Below are 22,266 nucleotides of genomic sequence, written 5' to 3'. Positions count from 1 at the left end.
GGCGGGGGGGGGGGAGTGTAACATCGTGTGATGCTCAGAGATTATTCCTGGCTCTGCATTCAGGAATTACTCCTGGTGATGCTCGGGAATGAGAGGGATAGAACCCAGGTCGGCCACATGCAAGGCAAAAGCCCTCTCTTGCTGTACTATTATTCTGGTCCCTATCCCATTTTGTTTTGTTTTTTTTGTTTTGTTTTGTTTGCTCTCAGTGGTAATCAGGAGACTAAATACTGACAGGGTTGGAAGCTGGACCTCCCCATGCAAGCCATGGGCTCAAACTTTTGAGCTATATTTCTCTGGCTCTTGTTTTTTTTTTGGGGGGGGGTTATTTGTTTAAGTGAACTTGGGATAGGAAGATAGTTTAAAGGGCTGTGTGCATGCTTTGCATCATGTGAAAGACCCAGTTGGATTCCTGGTACTGCGAGGTCCTCACTGAGAGTAAACCCCAAGTAAGAGGGAGTGAGTAGCCCCTGAGCCCATGGCTGGTGTGCCTCCACTCACACACACACACACACACACACACACACTTGAAAAATAAAAAATGAGCCCAGGGTCAGAGATAGGCCTCGGTTTTGAGAGTCCATAACATGCCTTTTATACGGAGGACCTAGGTTCGTAACTGGCACATTAAAGAATTTAAAATAAAAATAGGGGGGGCTGGAGTGATAGCACAATGGGTAGGGTGTTTGCCTTGCATGCGGCCAACCCAGTTTGATTCCCAGCATCCCATATGGTCCCCTGAGCACCGTCAGGAATAATTCCTGAGTGCAAAGCCAGGAGTAACCCCTGAGCATCGCCAGGTGTGACCCCCTCCAAAATAAATAAAAATAAAAATAGGGACCATGTGGTGGAGAGATGGTACAGAAGGTAGGGTGCTTGCCTTGCTCACAGCTGATCAAGGTTCAATTCCAGGCATCCCATATGGTATCCCAATCATTACCAGGAGTAATTCCTGAGTGCAGAACCAAGAGTAACCCGAGTATTGCCAGGTGTGGCCCCAAAACAAACAAAAATAGGAACCAAGGGGCTGGAGCGATAGCACAGCCAGTAGGGCGTTTGTCTTGCATGCGGCCAACTCGGGTTCGAATCCCAGCATCCCATATGGTCCCCTAAGCACCACCAAGGGTAATTCCTGAGTGCAGAGCCAGGAGCAACCCCTGTGCATCGCCGGGTGTGACCCAGAAAAAAAAAAAAGAGGAATCAAAGAGCACAATGAGTAAGGCACCACCTGCCTTGCACAGCCTTACCAGTTTCAACATTCAGCACCTTATATGGTCCCCAAGCCTTGCCAGGAGTGATCCCTACGTGCAGAGCTAGGAGTAAGCCAAGAGCACTGGGTGTGGCCCCAAAACAAAATGAACAAAAAAGGATAATAAAACTAAAAAGCGGACAGAGAGTTCAAAGGTTGAGGTGTTTGCATGTGTCTGACCCTGGTTCTATCTCTGGCACTGCATGTCCCAGAGTATGGTATGGCGACTCCTGACCACAGAGTCAGGACAGGCCCCCCACATCACCTGACGTGGCCCACCCCCACCCCCCAAGAAAGATGAAAAGTGATCCCAAAAGTTGAGGGTGTCTCTCAGTGGCACAGGGTCTATTCACATGCAGAAGGGTACCGGTTGGTTCCCAGCACACTCACTCCCTACACACACCTAGAGCAAACTCAAGCTCCACTGGACTGTGTTTTCCCCTTGCTAAATTAAAATTCCTCGATTACAACGTCGCACTGCGGGATAAGGGGACGCAATCCAATTCTAGAAGACCCAGAACACTGGAGTGAATGAACAGCGCCTTTCTGCCCCTAAGCCGACGTAAGGGGTAGAAAGTCGCCTCGCATCCAATTTTCGAAAAATAGGGACTGCCTCCGTGTGTCTTCCTGCTCGCCAAGTAATTAGGTCCATTCCTTAGTCATGCGCGTCGCTGTCACCGGGTCAGCTTCCCCGAGGCTCATTAAAGGCGCTGCAGCAGCGAGCCGAGCGCTGGGATGCTACAGCCCGTCCCGCCAGTGTAGGCCACGCCCCCGGGCGCCGGCGCCGGCGCGGCGAGCACGTGCCCGCCGGGGGCGGGGCGAGGGGGCGGGACGGGGCGGGGCATGGCGAGCCCGGCCTCCCCCCGGCCTCATGCTGCCGGAAGCGGAAACAGCGCCGGCGCCGTCCGAGGAGCCCTAACTGCCAACGCGATGCCGAAGGCGCCCAAGCAGCAGCCGCCGGAGCCCGAGTGGATCGGGGACGGAGAGAGCACGAGCCCCGCAGGTGAGTCGAGTGGGCCGGGAGGGAAAGAGACAGGAAAGAGATGAAGAGGGGGATACGCGCGTGTCGAAGCGGAGGGTCACGCAGCGCGAGACCGGCCCGGCCCGGAGGGGACCACTGCGCATGCGTGCACGGGGCCGGGGCGCGTGCCTCCGCGGGAGTGAGTTTAGGGTGGGGAGAAGTTACCGGGCTGGACAGCGGGAGCCTAGGTGGTGCTGGACCGAGACCCAGGAGAGCATATGGTACCGAAGAAGAGGAGGAGAGAATCGGAAAAGGCCTTCTTTAACCTTGGATCACCCGCCCCACCCTCTTCTATTAGACTCCCTAGATCCCGGGAATCTGGGAGCTGCGCCTCGATCTGCCCCAGCCCACTCGTGTGCCATCGCACACGTATGCCCCGGGAGACTGTGTGCCTTGTGCACCGGGAGGATGAGGCGGTTCCATAAGCCACCTCTTAACTCAGCTGGACTCAGCGTGTTGGAGTGTTGGAGTGGGATTAAGGTTTCGTGTAGTGCAGCTGGAACCTGTTTTGGTTTTTGTCTGTTAGGGTTTGAGGTGCCGGGTGGGGGTGCCCACTCTCAGCTCCGTGCTCAAGGACTGCTGTGCAGGGCTCAAACCCGGACTCATGGGTGTCCATCCACTGAACTGCCTTCCCGCACCTAGACATGTACTTAATTAGCACTGTGTACTTTAGGAAGGTGAGGAAAAAACTCTGAATACATCCTCCCAAGCTTGAAGACACTGAAAGAGGACGATAGAGTGAACATTTATCAGACAGTGGGTTCACCGATTGTGGTTGGGAGGCCGGTAGGGCGTTTGCCTTGCATGCAGCTAACCCAGGTTTGGTCTTCAGCATCCCATATGGTCCCCTGTCCCCCAACCTCAGCCCAGCACCGCCAGACGTAACTCCCAAAAAAGAAAAAAAGAAAAAGATGGGAGAAAGGACAGGATTGGATTTACAAAGGCAGGTAGTGTCAGCGAAGCTTTACTGGAGCAAGTGAATAACTGCTTGGTTTCTGCCCCTTCCCTTTCCTGTGTTATTGAGATGACGTGGGGTCACATACACTTGACTGTGGTGCCTGCCAGGGATCATGCTTTAGTTACCAAACTTGTATCTGTTCACCAGGGGTCACACTTTTTAAGTTATGCCTGCCAGGGCCCACTGTGGTGTTCATGTGCACGCTCAGTGGTCATACTTCTGGCCACCGTGTTTACACACACACCTGGCTGTGGTGCCCCGGAGAGCGTGAGCACTGCTGCTGTGTCGCCAGGACCAGTCTGGGTCATGTGGGCAGTACTGGGGACCTGTCAGGCTCATGCCTGAGCTACTGAGCTGTCTCCTGTTCCCCGAGCTTATTCTTGATGGATCAATATAAATTAGCAAGGAGAGGGATCAGAGAGATAGTATAGGGGTTAAGGCTCTTGCCCTGCATGTAGGTTTGAGCCCTGGCACCAAGTCAGGATAAGCCTTGTGGCCCAGTGACCCAAAACCTTTTTTTAAAAAAGGAAAGAAAAGAAACCCTTTAGTAAGGAGAACAGTTCATGGCAAGGAAGAGGATTGTGCAAAAGTAGAGACCTAGGTGAGCCGGGAAGTGTTGAGTGACTGGTGTGACAAGATAAGCAAGAAACTGAAGAGTGACTTTATGGGGGCTGAAGCAATAGCACAGTGGGTAGGGCGTTTGCCTTGCACGAGGCCGACCCAGGTTCAATTCCCAGCATCCCATATGGTCCCCTGAGCACCGCTAGGGGTGATTCCTGAGTGCAGAGCCAGGAGTAACCCCTGTGCATCGCCGGGTGTGACCCCCCCCAAAAAAAAAGAAGAAGAAGAAGAAGAAAAAGATGAAGAGTGACTTTATTTACTGTCTAAGGAGTACAATCTTAAAGATTGTCGGAGGACCCGTTGAAGTGCATGAGTTCAGTGTAAGTTTCTTTGGTAAAGCGCCTACCTTCATTATACTAGGCAGTGCAAAGTCACTTGAGTCGAGGCCGAGAGATCATTTAGGAAGCTGTGGCAAGGCTTTTGGTGACAGGTGATAAGATAGTAAAGCAAAGGGGCACCATATGCAAGACCGCTTGCTTTGTACATGGCTGGCCCTGGTTTGACACCCTCTGCTTCGTATATGGTTCCCAAGCACTGTACGGGGTATGGCCCAGCCCTTTCCCTCCTCCCACCTCGAAAAGAAAAAAATGAGAAAGTGGGAGCAGATATTATTTGAGATTGAGATAGCTCAATGGGTGAAGTAGATGCCTGGCTGGAGTGAGGCATGTGTGGTCTCCTGCACTTGATGCTCCTTTCCACCTTCAACACTGCCAGGTGTGAGCCTGGCGACCTCAGAGCACTGTGGGGCACCCCTTTGTAAAACAAAAGAATGACCAAGGAAGTGTCTTTGGATAGAATTAAGAACTAAAGGGAGGGGGCTGGAGCAATAGCACAGCGGGTAGGGCATTTGCTTTGCACACAGCCGACCCGAGTTCAATTTCCAGCATCCCATATGGTCCCTGAGCACTGCCAGGAGTAATTCCTGAGTGCATGAGGCAGGAATAACCCCTGTGCACCGCCAGATGTGACCCAAAAAGAAAAAAAAAAAACTAAAGGGAGGTGATTTAAGGATGACAACTCAGTGCATAGTATGAAGTCTCTTTTGGGCTACGGAGTTGGAAGTGAAAAGGATAAGGTCTGCTTTTTGGTTTTGCTATTTTTGGGTTTTGGACCACACCGGTGCTTCACAGGGATTTCTCCTGACTATGCACTCAGGGATCACTCCTGGCACGGTTCAGGGGACTATAGAGTGCAGGGGATCAAACCTGGCAAGGCAGGCACCCCTTTAGTCTGTACTATTGCTCCAGCACCCAAGTCTGTCCTGCTTTTATTCACATCCAGCAGTTCCCAAGGGCTGTTCTTGGCTCTATGCTCAAGGACCATAGACAGTGCTGGGAATTTGAACCAGCATGGGTACGACACACACTGTACTCTCTGGCCCAAGGTATACTTTTGAATATTGAGGTTTTTTTTCTTTTTGGGTCACAACAGGCGATACACAGGGGTTACTCCTGGCCTTGCACTCAGGAATTATTCCTGGCAGTGCTCAGGGGACCATATGACATGCTGGGAATCAACCCAGGTTGGCCGTGAGCAAGGCAAATGCCCTACCCGCTGTGCTATCGTTCAGCCCCAGTACTGAGAGATTTACAGGAAACTTTTAAGAGGAGTTTGGCAGAAGGCAGTTTGTTTTGGTGGGATGGACAGAATTAGGCTCAAAGAAGGTAAAGACATATCTGTGTAGTTGAAGTTTTAGAGTGCACGTTGAGACAAAAAGACGGGGCAGAAGACAGGGATTCAAAAGAACCTTAATAAACTGAAAGGAAGCGAAGGAAATGGGTACTATGGTCTGGGGCCACCCAGAAGCACATTCAAACCTGGGTCAGCTGCTGCAAGGCAAAGCACCCAGCCCTCCGTACCAGGCGGTGCGGCCGTAGGGGTACTACTTACAGGCTGCCCACTCTTCCCACCCCAAGTACTACATATGGCCTCCTGTGAGCAAAAACAAGCCCCCCCCTCCAAAAAAAAGGTGATTCCTAGAGAAACTAGAGCAAATTAGGAGCCCCAGGATCCCTGCAGTTGATTTAACTCATTAAGTGAGAAGTGACAGGGTGAGGAAGTGGGTGGTATGAGTTGTTGCTGAAAAATTAAGTGAAATAAGAACTAGAAAATACTTTTAGGGGTTTGGGGACTGGGGGGATCATACAAGGGTTAAGGGTCTTGTCTTGCAAATAATTGCCCCCAGTTTGATCCCAGCATCACATATGATCCCCTGAGCACGGCCAGGAGCACAAGCACCAGAAATAAGCCCTGAGCATTGTGGGGGGGGGAATTGTGGCCCCAAGTACTTTCAGGGGCTTAAGAATTAAAAGACAGTGGCAGTTGCAGTAAAAGTAGTGTTCATGGAGCTGGTGAGATAGTACAGCAGGTCTCGTGTCCTGGATTCGATCCCCAACACCCCATATGGTCCCTTGAGCACTGCCAGGAGTAAGCCCTGAGCATTGTTTGGTATGTCCCAAAATACCATCACACACACACCCCCCAAAAAAAAACTAGCTTATAACCAAATCAGTTATAATGGGGCCGAAGTGATAGTGTTACGAGGTTGGAGTGATGGTACAGCGGGTAGGGTGTTTGTCTTGCACGCAGCTGACCCGAGTTCAATCCCCAGCATCCCATATGGTCCCCCCCAAGCACCAACAGAAGTAATTCCTGAGTGCAGAGCCAGGAATAACCCCTGCGCATTGCTGGATGTGACCCCCCCCTCTAAAAAAAGAAAAGCAATTCAGATTGCATTATATTCAAGAAGAAATAGGAGTACAAGGAAGATGGCCAGAGGGTGGTTTGATACCTGGCACTGCCTGGGTCCCTAAATACCTCTGCGTGATCTTCCCTCTGCACCCACCAGCCCCTCAAAGGAGTAGGGATTAGGGATGTGGCTCACAATATAGAGCACATGCCTTCCATATGTAAGGGGATAGGTTTGATCCCTGGCACCTCATGACCCATGGCATCACTGGATGTTATGTGACCCTGTATGCCCTCATTCTGCCTTCACTACAAAAAGGAGTGCCCAGGTATGTAGCTCAGAGCCAGGCGTGAGACCCAAGTGCAGTCCTTAGCACAGCACTGTATTGCTGGGTAAATGCCTGGATCGCCACAACTCAATCTATGGTCCCAAGTACCACAACACCGATGGTGTCAACGCCTGCTGACACCACCACTAGCATAGCAATGAAAAATATATACCTTTTATTAAAACGGGTGGGGGGCTGGAGTGATGGCACAGCTGGTAGGGTGTTTGCCTTGTACACGGCCGACCCAGGTTCAATTCCCAGCATCCCCCAGGAGTTATTCCTGAGTGCAGAGCCAGGAGTTAATCCCTGTGCATCACTGGTTGTGACCCAAAAATCGGGGAAAAAAAGGGGATTGGGGGGCATGAGTAGATTGTGCTCTAGGACTCAGAGAAGACAGAGATAGGAACCAGTAAGTTGGAGGAAGCTGTAAAGTTAAGAAAAGTGTTTCATTTGGCTTTGAAGTTCAGAACAACTTCAGTGGTATCCTAAAAATTCGGAGGTGCATGTTAGAGGAAGGAAGAAGAAAGCGTGGCTTTCCTGACACCTGGCCTCTTCTGTTCATTTTTATGTCTAGAGTTAAATCAGGGGCTGGAGAGACAGTACAGCAGTCAGGCCTGGGGAACTAAACGGGAGATTTAGAACAGTCCTCTCCTCTGCCTTTAGGGAAACAGGGACGGGGGGAATGTGGAATTTGTTCAGTCAGTGCATTGGCTTTTATTCTGTCCTTTGAGTACAAGCTGAACTGTTTGGGGGCCAGAGCGTCATGCAGCAGGTAGGGTTCTGCCTTACGCAGAGCCAGCCCGAATTCAGTCAGTGACACCCATATGGTCCCCAGAGCTTGCTAAGAGTGGTCCCTGAGCACAGAGCCAGGAGTAAGCCCTGCATACTGCTAGGTGTGGCCCCAAAATAAAACAGCAAATGTACAAGCAGTCATTCAAGTACTGTGGATTTGGGGGGTTTGGGGCGACACCGAGTGGTGCTCCTACTACGTGCTTTCTGTTCTGAGAGGTTGCTCTCCTGGCAGTACCTGGCAGACCATGTGGCACTGGTCAGCCAGGGTCAGCCACATGCAAGGCAAGTATCTTAACCCCCATATCATCTCCGCTCCCTAGAGAGTGACCTGAAGGGTTGGAGGGATAGTACGGGGTGTCAGACACTTCCCTTCTGTGTTTTATTTTGGCTTTTTGTGTCACACCCAGCAATGCTCAGGGGTTACTCCTGACTCTGCACTCAGGAATTACTCCTGGCAGTGCTCAGGGGGTGTCTTAGGGGATGCCGGGGATCAAGCCCAGGTTGGCAAGGCTTGAGCACTACCCACTGTACTATCACTCTGGAATGACACTTAGTCTTCTATACAGCCGACCCAGATTCATTCCTCGGTGCCACATGGTCCTTGAGCACTGCTGGGTGTTGCTCAGCAACAGAAAGATCAGTCTTTAGGATGAAAAACAGACACCGTTATTAACTACGTTATAGTGCACTGTGATTAGTGCTGGAATGTAATAAGTGCAGAATGGTGGCATATAGACCCAGAAGTTTGCTTATACCGACAGCTCTGTTTACTTGGCCAGCAGGTTCCATGAGTGGAATATATATTATCTTGTTTTTACCCCCAATTAGGATGGGAAGAGATATCCATTTCCAGTAGATCTTGAACTCATTACTGGTATCATTAGCTTAATTACTTTGCCAGCTAAAAACATGGGGATTTGGGCCGGAGTGATAGCACAGCAGGTAGGGCGTTTGCCTTGCATGCGGCCGACCCAGGTTTGATCCCCGGCATCCCATATGGTCCCCCAAGCACCGCCAGGAGTAATTCCTGAATGCAAAGCCAGGAGTAACCCCTGAGCATCGCTGGGTGTGACCCAAAAAGCAAAAAAAAAAAACAAAAACCATGGGGATTTGTCTCGACACTCTCTTACTTTCCTTACTAACTTTTCCTATGAATTCTACTTCTCTCTGCTCACTGCCACTGTAGACCAAACGACCATTGTCTATCTTGTGGAAAAACAAAGGTTTAGGGAATGATAATTAGGAAAACAGTAAAAAAGATGGTGGCAGCCACTAAGCTTTGCATGGGAGATCAGTGTTTGTTACTTCAAGATAAACATTCACAATGTCTGCTTAACCTCCTAGACAAAGTGGTGAAGAAAGGAAAGAAGGACAAGAAGACCAAAAAGACGGTGAGAAAATGAACATTTGGGATGTAAAATGACTGAATGTTTCCAAGAAAATAAGGCATTTGGAAAGGGGTAGACCTTCTGATCTAAGGGAAGAGTGAATGCTTATCAAGAGAAGAAGCGAATGAAGATAGTGCGGAGGGTCGGTGGGCCTGTCTGCGGCCCAGAGGGGTTGATTGGTCTCTCCATTTGACTTCTAGTTCTTTGAAGAACTGGCAGTAGAAGACAAACAGGCTGAGGCGGAGGAGAAGGTACTCAAAGAGAAGGAACAGCAACAGCAGCAGCAGCAGGTACAAGTATGAGGACCCACTAGTCCTCAGAGGTGCTTGGGGATCACTAACTTTATTGCTTCATGAAGAATGAATGAATGTGGGGCTGGAGTGGTAGTACAGCGGGTAGGGCATTTGCCTTGCATGCAGCCGATCCGGGTTCAATTCCAAGCATCCCATATGGTCCCCTGAGCACCACCAGGAGTAATTCCTGAGTGCAGAGCCAGGAGTAACCCCTGAGTATCGCTGGGTGTGACCCAAAAAGAAAAAAAAAATGAATAAATGAATGTGGGGCTGGAGTGATAGCACAGCGGGTAGGGTGTTTGCCTTGCATGCAGTCGACCCGGGTTCGATTCCCAGCATCCCATATGGTCCCCCAAGCACCGCCAGGAGTAATTCCTGAGTGCATATGCCAGGAGTAACCCCTGTGCAATGCTGGGTGTGACCCAAAAAGAAAAAAAAAATGAATGAATGAATGAATGAATGCTTCAATTATGGGTGATTGAGGGGTGTAGCAGGGGCCCTGGTGTCACTTCTTGTTCTGTGTTGCTTTCAGCAACAAAAAAAGAAGCGAGACACACGGAAAGGCAGGAGAAAGAAGGATGTGGATGATGATGGAGAGGAGAAAGAGCTCATGGAACGTCTTAAGAAGCTTTCGGTGCCAGCCAGCGATGAGGAGGATGAGGGTAAGTGGCATCTGGGGACAGGACCGCCTGGAATGACAGTTCGACAAGTATAAGGCGCCTTCCAGTGAGGAGCGCGGCCTTGTGAATCTCTTGCCTCGCTTACCCTTACCTCTTGTCATTTTAGTGCCTGCCCCAGTGCCCCGAGGAGGGAGGAAGAGCAAGGTAAGAGCTGTTCCTGTGGTAGATAGAGGTTCCAGGGCACAGCCTTGACTTTCCCACTGACCTCCTTGACCTTTCTATTCTCTAGGGTGGTAATGTTTTTGCAGCACTGATTCAAGATCAGAGTGAGGAGGAGGAGGAGGAGGCGGCAGTAGAAAAACCTCCTCCGAAGCCCGCCAAGCCCGAGAAGAACCGGATCAATAAGGTGAAAGTCGTAGCTCTGCCGCTCACAGCGTGATGAGAGCTCCCGGGATGCTAGTTGGGTCAGAATCGGCAGTTTACTTTCATCTCTTGGAAACTTACGGTGCTTCTGTTGCAATTAAGTTGAAAATCTAAAACCGAGAACTTCCAATCTTTACTCTTCTACCTGGATCTCTGTGGATTCTCGTAGGGTTCTCTGTGTAAACCTTTGAGGTCAACCCGAACACGTCTCAGCATCTTGCTGAACTCAGGCTGTGCCAAGCCTTTGTTCTTGGTGCTGTGTTTCCTAGGATCTTTGCTCTTTTCTCTTACCCCTTCCAAGATTTGCTCAGGACGTTTCCCAGTGTCTGTGCTACCCACCCATGTTAGCCACTCGCCTGACTCGCACTTCTTCAGGGTTGCTAACTTCTAGTTGATTTCTCACTGTCTCATCTCCAGTTGGAGATCAGGATCCCCTGCTTCTCATTCTTCCTTAGCAGTGCTCAGTAACCTCTCTAGGTCTGATAAGAAGCAAATTAACATTTGTGTCTTTTCCAGGCTGTGTCCGAGGAACAGCAGCCTGGGAGCAAAGGCAAGAAGGGTAAAGAAGAGAAGTCCAAGGGGAAGGCCAAGGTGAGGGAGTATAGGCGGGAGGGTGCTGGGTCCTGGGAATAGAGTTTGGGGCCATGCTTAGGAGGCTCCGAGGCGGCCCCAGTGACGCCCAGCCGGCCAGGCCAGAGGGTCAGGCGCCACTCAGGCTGTGATCTGAGGTCCTCTGTGCGCTGACCAGTACTTGTATCAAACTGTGGTCGGCTGCATGCAAAGCAAGTTAGCCCTTGTACTATCTCTCCAGCCCCCCAAATCAAATATTTTGCAAACTGGCTGTCTTTTCCCTGCTAGCCTCCAAATAAATTTGCTGCTCTGGACCGTGAAGAGGAGGAGGAGGAGGAGGATGAAGAAGAAATAACAAAAGAAAAGGACGCAGCCAAGCAAGGAAAGGAGAAGGCTAAGAAGGGAGAGCAGGTGGGTTCCAATGTTCCCAGAAAGCTGGGGGAGCTTTCGGCCTCATGAGCCACATACTGGGGCTTACTTATTTTTATTGGGGTGTGCGAACCTGGTGAATGCATGTTGTGTGGATCTTACATACTGACGGTATGTGAGAATTTTTTTGTACTTAGGGATCCAACCTAGAACCTTAGGGATGCAAAGCTTGTGCTCTTGCTACTGAACTATATCCTCAGTCATCCTCCCCCAAAATGTATTTTAGCAGTTCTCTTGAAATGTCGAACCCATTCTCAGGGCCAGAGAGAGAGCACAGCAAGTAGGACGTTTTCCTTACACGCAGCCAACGTGAGCTCGGTCCCCAGTACCACACATGATCGCCCAAGCCTTACCGGAAGTGATCTCTGTTCACTGCTGGGTGTTGCCCCCGCCAGCCCCCAAAAAGAAAAGAAATGCAAAAAGTCGTCTTTATTGTCTAGCTGTGCAGAAACAGGCATTGGAAGGTGGGACTGTGACTCACCCAGTATAGCTCATACCTGGGTTATGCTGCGGGCCTGGTGTAAGCTGGGGTGTATCCCCCAGACACGGCCAAGTGCAGCTGTATGAGCTCAGAGCCTGCAGTGATCAGTATGGGGAGTAGCAAGGAGGGGAGGAGAACAGCGTGAGGTCGGGAAGAAGGCGCCAGTGGGAGGCTCTGCTGCTCCCCCGCCCTCCCCACCCCAACCTTGAGGACCTCACGTTTTAGGGCTCAGCTGACTTCATCTCTGTATCGCATGCATACTCGACTAATGATTTCTCTGTCCCCCTCTACCTTTTAATGCTTTCAAATTGTACATTTCTGCCAGGGCCGCAGGTTAGGGTTTGCAGGCCCCCCTTTTTAGTGGTGCTAGTATTGGATAGAGTCACACACCTGCAAGGCAAGCACTTTACCACTGAATCTTAGGTGCCCTTAGACATTCTCTTTACGTATTAACAATGGAACCCACAGAAATGCATTTGATTCATGAGGAAAACAGTCCTCAGCTTAGGGGCTGGAGAGAGCTCAGTGCATTGGAGTACATGCTTCGCGTGCAGGAGGCCTGGGTTTGATCCCCCGCACCTCAGGTCTCCCCAAGCATCAGTCCAGGCCCTGGTGCCATTAGTTGACTAGCACAGCCTTAAAAAGCAAAATAAAAGAATCGTTTCATTTATTGCACCTTAGGTTTATTGTATTTTGGTTAGACATACATATTCATTGTTACACTTTATATCACATACTCATGCCACCTATTTTCTGCTGTTCTGGTGCCATAAAGTATCAAAGGACTGTCTAGGGACCAGGGCTCAGAATAGAGTTAGGGCGGGCCCGCCAACACACTCGGGACTCTGGCTAAGGAACTGCCTGTAAAGCTGGGGGTTGGGTAATAGGAAACCTGAGTTTTGGGGGATTTGGGCCACACCTTGCAGTGCTCGGGGGTCACTCTTGGCCATGTTCTGGGGATCAGGGATTGAACTTGCCCCATGCAAAGCAAGTGTCTTAACACCTCTACTGTCTCTCTGGTCCCTGAATATTTTGTTTAGGGACCACACCCAACAGTGCTCAGGGCTTACTCCTGGCTCTGTGCTCAGGGCTTACTCCTAGCAGGGCTGGAGGAATCTGAAGGGGTGCTAGGTATCAAACCTGGGTCTGCCACTGCCCTACCCCTGTACTCTCCCACCCTTTCCCTTAATTATCTTTTAAACTTGTCTCATTTTCTTTCAGGGTTCAGAGGAAGAAGAGGAGGAAGAGGGGGAGCCTAAGGCCAATGATCCTTATGCTCACCTCAGCAAAAAGGAGAAGAAAAAGCTGAAGAAACAGGTGAGACTGGGTGTTCTTTGTGGTTAGGGTCATTGTTTCCTTGGAATTGCTGGAACAGATCCAGGGTATCACACATGCACGGCAAGTACTCAGCTGCTGATTCACATCCTCGCCCTGAGAATTTGGTCTTTTTTATTGTTTATACTTCATCTCTGTGAATTCAGTGATATGGCGGAGTTTTGAGGGTACTGCAAATAAAACAATTGGGATGAGCAAAGAATTGGGTTCTGTAAACCTTGTCCAGGTGCTTAATGCCGTAAGGCTCTATCATGGCAATAGAAAACTGGCAGAAAGTGAATTTGAATTCGACTTCTCCCTCTTTTCTTCTCAGATGGATTATGAGCGCCAAGTAGCTTCATTGAAAGCAGCCAATGCTGCTGAAAATGACTTTTCTGTGTCACAAGCTGAGGTGTCCTCCCGCCAGGCCATGCTCGAAAATGCTTCTGACATCAAGGTAATGTCTGAGGGGTCCCTTCCAGCTAACTTGCCCATAAGTTTCGGTTTTCTTCTCTTCATCTGTGTAGCCAACTAAGGAAGCCAACTAAGGCAACTAAGGAAGTATGTTCTTAGTCTGGGGAAAGATGCTTGAAGGCATTTTCCACACATTGAATTTTCTCAGCTTGAGAAAGAAGATAACAAATTCAGGCTGGAGAAATAGTATAGCAAGTAGGGCTCTTGCCTTGCAAGTAGCCCACCCAGGGCCAGTTCCTGGCGTCCCATAAGGTAATTCCTCAGCATAGAGCCAGAAGTTACCACTGAGCATTACTGCTTGTGGCCTAAAAACAAGCACTGTAGCACTGCGCTGTCATCCCGATGTTCATCAATTTGCTCGAGTGGGCACCAGTAACATCTTCATTGTGAGACTTGTTGTTACTGTTTTTGGCATGTCAAATATGCCACGGGTAGCTTGCCAGGCTCTGCCATGCAGGTGGGATACTCTCAGTAGCTTGCTAGGCTCTCCAAGAGGGACGGAGAAATCGGGTTGGCTGTGTGCAAGGCAAATGCCCTACCCGCTGTGCTATCACTTCAGCCAGAAAAATAAAAAACAAAAAAAAAAATTTTTTTTTTTAAATTTCTCATTTTTAAATGTGAAAATGTTCACACTAAAAAGGAAGTGGTTCTGGAGAGACTAGATGGGCTTAACATTTGGGAGGTCGTGGAGTCCATGCCTGCTTTAGTCTGCTTAGTCAGTGACTGAATAAATAGCAGTACTCCTACATTAAAAAAAAAAAAGAAAAAGAAGATTTTGGAGGTCTCAGGACAGAGAGGGGAACTGGCCATGGGAAAGGAAGTGCCCCCATGGCCAGTCCCGTGCCAGACACTGCAGTTCCTGGTGGCGTCCCTGCGGGAAGAAAGCTGTAGCACGGGGCTGAGCAATAGCACAGCGGGTAGGGCATTTGCCTTGCATGCCGCCGACCCGGGTTCGATTCCCAGCATCCCGTATGGCCCCCCGAGCACCGCCAGGAGTAATTCCTGAGTGCATGAGCCAGGAGTAACCCCTGTGCATTGCCGGGTGTGACCCAAAAAAAGCAAAAAAAAAAAAAAGAAAGCTGTGGCACCTATACGAATGGCGCGTTCTCATGCCCTCCTGTGCTGCTCTTTCCCTGCCTGCAGCTGGAGAAGTTCAGCATCTCGGCCCACGGCAAAGAATTGTTCGTCAATGCAGACCTGTACATCGTAGCTGGTCGCCGCTATGGGCTCGTGGGGCCCAACGGGTGAGGAGAGGCGAGGCTGGAGGGACAGAAGGGGGGGTGGGGAGGATCACGGCGGCGGCGTGGTCTTGATAGCTCTCATTCCTCAGCAAGGGCAAGACCACTCTCCTCAAGCACATTGCCAACCGGGCCCTGAGCATCCCTCCCAACATTGATGTCTTGCTGTGTGAGCAGGGTGAGGCCAGCAGTGGGACTTGGTGGGGCGGTGCGACCGAGGGGCTTGAGAGGAGGGGCAGCTGGGGACAGAGCCAGCCAGGATCGAAGGAAATGTAGCTGTGGCATTTGGGGCCTGGCAAGTGGGTGCTGTCGGAGGGAGAGAGGGCCGGAGCCACCGTACGATGGGTAAGGCCCTTGCCTTGCACGTCGCTGACCCATATGACCCCTAAGCCTGCCAGGAGTGAGCCAGTAGTAAGCCCCGAGCACTGCTGGGTGTGGCTGGGGGGTGAGGGACTCAGTAACACGTGGTTTGCTTGTTTGCTTTTGTGGTGCTGGGGTCCCAGGTTTCCTGCAGGCGAGACATCCGCTCTACCACCAAGTTACGTTCTTGTCTGGAGAGCGTTTTGCTTGGTACGAGCACCAAGCCGAGGCGGGTCAGGCAAGTTCAAAGTGAGGCTGAGAAAGTAGGAGCTCTGGGCTTGGGGCGACCTGACTGTTTGCCTGGCCCCGCAGAGGTGGTGGCAGACGAGACCCCCGCAGTCCAGGCCGTCCTTCGAGCTGACACCAAGCGGTTGAAGCTGCTGGAAGAGGAGCGTCGACTCCAGGGACAGTTGGAGCAGGGGGATGACACGGCTGCCGAGAGGCTAGAGAAGGTACAGCGAATGGCATAGAGGACAAGGTTTCAAGATTTGGGGGTCCCTGGGGCCTCTGGACATGCGTCTTCCTCTCTTCCTTCCAGGTATACGAGGAATTGCGGGCTACTGGGGCCGCAGCTGCGGAGGCCAAGGCCCGGCGAATCCTGGCTGGTCTGGGCTTCGACCCTGAAATGCAGAATCGACCCACGCAAAAATTTTCAGGAGGCTGGCGCATGCGTGTCTCCCTTGCCAGGTGGGGCGCTCTCCACCTCTCCTTCCTCTCCAGGCTCAACCCACCCAGAGATTGCCCTTCTCCCCTCTACCAAGAGAAAGCCAACTTCCTGTCTCTGTCAGACTTAGGGTCTTCTCTGGCTGCCCCCACACCCGGCTGTGCGCAGGGAGCACTCCTGGCTCTGTGCTCAGGACTTACTCTGACAGGGCTCCAGGAACTATTTCGGTGCTGGGGATTAAACTCTGTTCGACTTCGTGCAGGGCAATGGTTCTGACCCCAGAATCTTCTCTGGCTTCTTTTTTTTTTGGGGGGGGGGGTCACACCCAGCGATGCACAGGGGTTATTTCTGGCTCTGCAGTCAGGAATTACTCCTGGCGGTACTCATGGGATGCTGGGAATCGAACCCGGGTTGGCCGCTTGCAAGGCAAACGCCCTACCCGCTGTGCTATCGCTCCAGCCCCCTCTTCTCTGGTTTCTTAGTGGTGCTCTTTTTTTTTTTTTTTTTTTTTGGCTTTTTGGGTCACACCCAGCGATGCACAGAGGTTACTCTGGCTTATGCACTCAGGAATTACTTGGAATTGCTCGGGGAACCATATGGGATGCTGGGAATTGAACCCACATCGGCTGCGTGCAACGCAAACGCCCTCCCCACTGTGCTATCGCTCCAGTCCCTAGTGGTGTATTCTTAGTGTGTCCTGCACAGGGACTTTTCTTGGGAGAGACTGGAGGCCGTGTTCTTGAAGGCTGTACCTAGGTGAGGTTTCTCAGATCCTGGGTCTCCTCCTGCTCACCCTATATTTTGCTGCCCCCGCTATAGAGCACTGTTTATGGAGCCCACGCTGCTGATGTTGGACGAGCCCACTAACCACCTGGACCTCAATGCTGTCATCTGGCTTAATAAGTGAGTTTCTCCCCCCACCTCCACCCCATTTCCCATTTCCCTTGGCTTAACCCTAACTTGACCGTTGTGATGTTTTTACACTGTATAATTCAGCTACCTCCAGGGCTGGCGGAAGACCTTACTCATCGTCTCCCATGACCAGGGCTTCCTGGATGATGTCTGCACAGATATTATTCACCTGGACGCGCAGAGGCTTCATTACTACCGGGGCAACTACAGTGAGTAGAACAGGTGGCGAGTGAGGGAAAGTGACAGGACTTGGAGAAGGCCTGGGTGGAAGGACCCGCAGGGACGTGGCCGTAGTGGGATCTTCCCCGAAGGGGCCTCAGTGATGCTCCCTCCCGAGCCACGGGTCAGGCTCTGCCGGGGCAGGGAGAGTGACGGCTGTCTTCGCCCTCTGCTGCCCAGTGACCTTCAAGAAGATGTACCAGCAGAAGCAGAAGGAGCTGCTCAAGCAGTACGAGAAGCAGGAGAAGAAGCTCAAGGAGCTCAAGGCGGGCGGCAAGTCCACCAAGCAGGCGGTGAGTGTGTGTGTTGCGCGGGCAGGGGGCCCTCCTGACTGGAGGGGGGTCTCTCTTCTCAGCGGGAAAGTTGGGCGCGTCCTGGGGACAGCAGCGTGCCTCTCACGGGCTGCTCTGAAAGGTGCGGTTTCGGGGCGGGAGCGATAGCACAGCGGGTAGGGTGTTTGCCTTGCACGCGGCCGACCCGGGTTCGAATCCCAGCATCCCATATGGTCCCCTGAGCACTGCCAGGGGTGATTCCTGAATGCATGAGCCAGGAGTGACCCCTGTGCATCGCCAGGTGTGACCCAAAAAGCGAAAAGAAAAAAAAAAAAGAAAGAAAGGTACGATTTCTCTCTTCCCCTCTCCTCCTCAGGAGAAGCAAACGAAGGAGGCTCTGACCAGGAAACAGCAGAAGTGCCGGCGAAAGAACCAGGATGAGGAGTCGCAGGAAGCCCCCGAGCTCCTGAAGCGCCCCAAGGAGTACACCGTGCGCTTCACGTTCCCCGACCCGCCGCCGCTCAGCCCTCCCGTGCTGGGCCTGCACGGTAAGTGCCACAGACTCACGCCATCGCCAGGATGTTCAGGGGCCTGCAAAGAATGTCAGCTCCTTTTCCCTGCTCTCAGGCGTGACCTTTGGCTACGAGGGCCAGAAAGCACTCTTCAAGAACCTGGATTTTGGCATCGACATGGACTCGCGGAGTGAGTAGCGTCAGGGGGCCCAGGGTGCGGAGTGGCAGCTTCGGGGTGACTTCCCGGGGGCCTCCTTGACCCCTGGCTCCCTCTCGCAGTCTGCATCGTGGGCCCCAACGGCGTGGGGAAGAGCACGCTGCTGCTGCTGCTGACGGGCAAGCTGACACCGGTGAGTCCCTGGGGGCCGGGGAGAGGGGGTGTGGGCCAGGAGGGCACGTGGAGTCCGGCAACGTGACTTGACTTGAGTTCCAGCAGGGATCCCCCTGCCGAAGGTGCTTACCGCTCCCATCAGAAAGGAGTCACGATCCCAAGAGGATACAATAAGCTTAGCTTTTCTTTTCTTTTCTTTTCTTTTCTTTTCTTTTCTTTTCTTTTCTTTTCTTTTCTTTTCTTTTCTTTTCTTTTCTTTTCTTTTTTCTTCTTTTTTTCCTGTTTGTTTTGTTCTGTTTTGCTCTGTTTCTGGGTCAGGGCATACTCCGGGCTGTCTCTGTACTCAGGGATTATTCCTGGAGGGGCTCAGGGGACCCTATGTGATGTTGGGGATCAAACCTTGAGTGCAAGGCACACGTTTTTTGTTGTTTGGTTTTTAGACCACACCAGCGATGTTAGGGGTTACTCCTGGCTCTGTGCTCAGAAATTATTCCTAGAGGTGCTTGGGAGACCATATGGGATGACAGGGACCAAACCTTGGTTGGCTGCAGGCAGGCAAGTGCCCTCCTGCTGTTTTACCCCTCTGGCCCAGGAGCCAGTTTTTTTTTTTTCCTTCTTTTTGGGTCACACCCAGCATTGCTCAGGGGTTACTCCTGGCTCTGCACTCAGGAATTACTCCTGGCAGTGCTCGGGGGACCATATGGGATGCCAGGGATTGAACCCAGGTCAGCCGCTGCAAGGCACACGCCCTACCTGCTGTGCTATCACTCCGGCCCCAAGCCAGGTTTTTTAAATTGTGGGCTATGACTCCACATGGGGTTGCCGAACTGAATGTGGGGGTGGTGAAAGATTTGACAAAGGTTTCTGAACATACAACAACCAAAAGTTAGTTCAAATTCAAATGCATAATGTATCTGGCAGCACTTGCCCATGTTTTATCTCCGGCAAATTGGGTCTCAAGTGGAAAGAATTTAAGAAGCCCTGGTGTGGAGAACAGTCTAGGCCCAGGATAGAAGGAGGGCCGCGATTATTGGAGTTGGTGTGAAGGCGCATACACACCCTCATCACCAAGTATTACTTGGCTACATGAAAACATATCAGAACGGAAGTGCAGCAGGTAGGGTCTTGCCTTCCTCGTAGCTGACCTGGCTTCAATGCCTGGCACCCCGTTGGGCCCCTCAAGCCCACCAAGAGTGATCCCTGAGTTCAGAGCTAGGTGTGATTCCCGGGGAACCGCCAGATGTGATCCTGGGTCCAAATAATAAAGGGATTATGCCCATCTGTACTTCCTCCAGGAAAGGATTGAAAGGGCCCTTTCCTCCTGCCTAAAAGGTAGAAAATAACTGCCTAGTGTTTTTCGATTCTCCCACACTCGGTCTCTTAACTCCCATATGAAGCAGAGCCCTGGGAATGTGCTGTCGTGGGTCCCACTGCACAGAAGGGGTGGTCTTCTGCAGCCGTCCCAGGTCCATCCCTGGCACAGCCTTCGAGCCAGGTGTAAGTCCTGAGCACTGCTGGGTGTAGTCCAGCAGGTGTGCCTTGCACATGATAGACCCAGGTTCGATTCCCCAGCACCTTCAGTGGTCTCCTGAGCACTGCCAGAAATAACTCCGCCATATCACCGGACATGGCCCCAACACCAAAAATAGTGGGGGTGTACTTGAATTATGCAGGAGTGATAGCACAGCAGTTGGGCTTTTGCCTTTCACGCGGCCGACCCGTGTTCAATTCCTCCGCCCCTCTCGGAGAGCCCGGCAAGCTACCGAGAGTATGGAGCCCGCTTGGCAGAGCCTGGCAAGCTACCCGTGTGTATTGGATATGCCAAAAACAGTAACAATAAGTCTCAATGAGAGACGTTACTGGTGCCCGATCGAGCAAATCGATGAGCAACGGGATGACAGTGACAGTTACAGTACTTGAATTGTGATCAGTTTCCGTCTTCTCTTTGTCTCTCCACCTCCATTCTTCTGAACAATGGATCCTGTTGCCCCAGTTTTCAAATCTCTTAGGTGTGGACTCATTACATTAGTGTCCTGGTCTTACATTAACGTGTTCCTAGCATGATTCTAATACTGTTCCTTCTTCAGACATATCGGGATTGGCTCACAGCACCTTTTCTTTCGCTTCTCTTCTTTGCAGACTCGTGGGGAAATGAGAAAGAACCACCGGCTGGTAAGTTGGCTGTGGGAATTAGGGAATGAGACCAGAGGACGAAGTACAGCTTCTGACCATGCTCTCTCCTCTTGGACAGAAAATTGGCTTCTTCAACCAGCAGTACGCAGAGCAGCTGCGCATGGAGGAGACGCCCACCGAGTACCTGCAGAGGGGCTTCAACCTGCCCTACCAGGACGCTCGGAAATGTCTGGGCCGCTTTGGCCTCGAGAGTCACGCCCATACCATCCAGATCTGCAAACTTTCTGGTACCGCTGTGGGAAATGGAGAGTGTGTTCTCCGCCGTACTCCACCGTCCACCTAAAGCTCTCTGTGGGCAGGAAAGAGAGAACGCAGGACTGTGGGTGACCTCAGTACATGCAGAGCCACGCACGATCAGCGTTTATCTGCAGAAACGTAGGGCATGAGCCAGAGAGATAGTACAGAGGGTCAGGCACTTGCCTTACACACAGCCGGCCTGGGCTTAGTCCCCAGCACCCCATAGTCCCCTGAGCACCACCAGGAATAGTTCCTGAGTGCAGAGCTGGAAGTGACCCCTGAGCACTTCTGGGGGTGGCCAATGAAAATGAACAAATATAGGGCGACTAAAGGCGTGAGGATGGACCTTTTCCTCTATTTCAGGTGGGCAGAAAGCACGAGTTGTGTTTGCAGAACTGGCCTGTCGGGAGCCTGACGTCCTCATCTTGGTGAGTGAGCTGGACCCTGCATGTATTATGTGTGTGTTGGGGCAGGGGTGGTAGAAAGAGGAATGACAGCGAGAGAGATTTCTGATGCTTTTGCTCTGTAGGATGAGCCCACCAATAACTTGGACATTGAGTCTATCGACGCTCTGGGAGAGGCCATCAACGAATACAAGGGGGGTAAGTCAACTCTCTGCCCACCCCCACTCCTTTCTGGGAGGAAGCTCTAGTCCCTGCGACTAGAGCCCCTTCCACGTTCTGACCCTCTCTTCCTTCTTCCTCTCTGCTCCTGTTCTCTCCATCTTCCTCCAAAGCCGTGATCGTTGTCAGCCACGATGCGCGGCTCATCACAGAGACCAACTGCCAGCTGTGGGTGGTGGAGGAGCAGAGTGTCAGTCAGATTGATGGGGACTTTGAGGACTACAAGCGAGAGGTGTTGGAGGCCTTGGGCGAAGTCATGGTCAACCGGCCCCGAGAGTGAACGTTCCTCCCTACAAGTTTCCAGAAAGACAAGCTGGTGTGGCCTGGAAGTTCCTTGTCTCCCTCTCTCCACTCGGAAGCTGCCTCAGTTCTGCAGCTGACCCAGCCACTGCTTGGGCACATGAAGGTGGAACAGGGTCTTGACGTGACCCAGACGCCAGTTTGATGTTGTGTTTGTGAAAGACATGATGTCCACTTCTTCAGAAGACTGAGCTAGCATCATCTTTGACATCTCCTCTATGTAAATAGAGGGACTCTGAATTATGGGGTGACACTGAGGCACTTATGTGACTAGTTGTCTTCACACAGCTCAATCAGAAACCTGCCTCTGGTCCACCTTTGAGCTGTAGGCTGATGACTCCCTGGGCTCTGAGAAGTGCTCCTTTTCTGGTGGATCGAACGCTGACCGACTGATACAGCTCGGAGATGGAGGAGAGTTACTTCACTACCTGCAGTCTCCTCCAGTGGGGGTCCTGGGGGGCAAGAATGGAATGCTGCTCAATTTGAATTTCCCTTTACAAGGGGAAGAAATAAAGGAGTTGCTGCCACCCTGTCTCTTCTGAGATTCACGTGGTTACAACTGTTCTTTTTGTTTTGTTTTTGGGCAGTGCCTAGTGCTCGGGGCTTACTCCTGGCTCTGACTCAGGGATCACCCCTGGCAGGGCTCGGGGAGCCATGTGGTGTGCTAGAGGTCGAACCCAGGTTGCAAGGCAAGCACCCTGGCCTGCTATATTATCTCTCCAGCGCCCCGGCCAGAACTTCTTGGCCTCGATTTG

At 51.7% G+C, this 22,266-nt stretch overlaps 1 protein-coding gene across 1 annotated transcript; it reads left to right on the top strand.

Moving 5' to 3' along the window:
- The first annotated feature begins 2,106 nt into the window (after positions 1-2,106).
- ABCF1 (ATP binding cassette subfamily F member 1) lies at positions 2,107-22,038 on the top strand. The gene is made up of 25 exons (XM_055128251.1): positions 2,107-2,252; positions 9,003-9,049; positions 9,247-9,336; positions 9,872-10,001; positions 10,126-10,163; positions 10,249-10,365; positions 10,899-10,973; positions 11,241-11,363; positions 13,084-13,179; positions 13,511-13,633; positions 14,794-14,894; positions 14,981-15,066; positions 15,561-15,700; positions 15,787-15,935; positions 16,732-16,815; positions 16,909-17,033; positions 17,224-17,336; positions 17,692-17,863; positions 17,943-18,017; positions 18,107-18,177; positions 20,298-20,330; positions 20,410-20,578; positions 20,952-21,016; positions 21,118-21,190; positions 21,325-22,038. The coding sequence occupies exons 1-25, from the start codon at positions 2,180-2,182 to the stop codon at positions 21,489-21,491; spliced, it is 2,535 nt and encodes an 844-aa protein (XP_054984226.1). The 5' UTR covers positions 2,107-2,179; the 3' UTR covers positions 21,492-22,038.
- The last annotated feature ends 228 nt before the right edge of the window (positions 22,039-22,266 follow it).

This window comes from Sorex araneus, chromosome 2 (assembly GCF_027595985.1).
Source record: "Sorex araneus isolate mSorAra2 chromosome 2, mSorAra2.pri, whole genome shotgun sequence".
Classification (NCBI taxonomy): Eukaryota; Metazoa; Chordata; class Mammalia; order Eulipotyphla; family Soricidae; genus Sorex; species Sorex araneus.
This window is presented reverse-complemented; position numbering and strand designations above follow the sequence as displayed.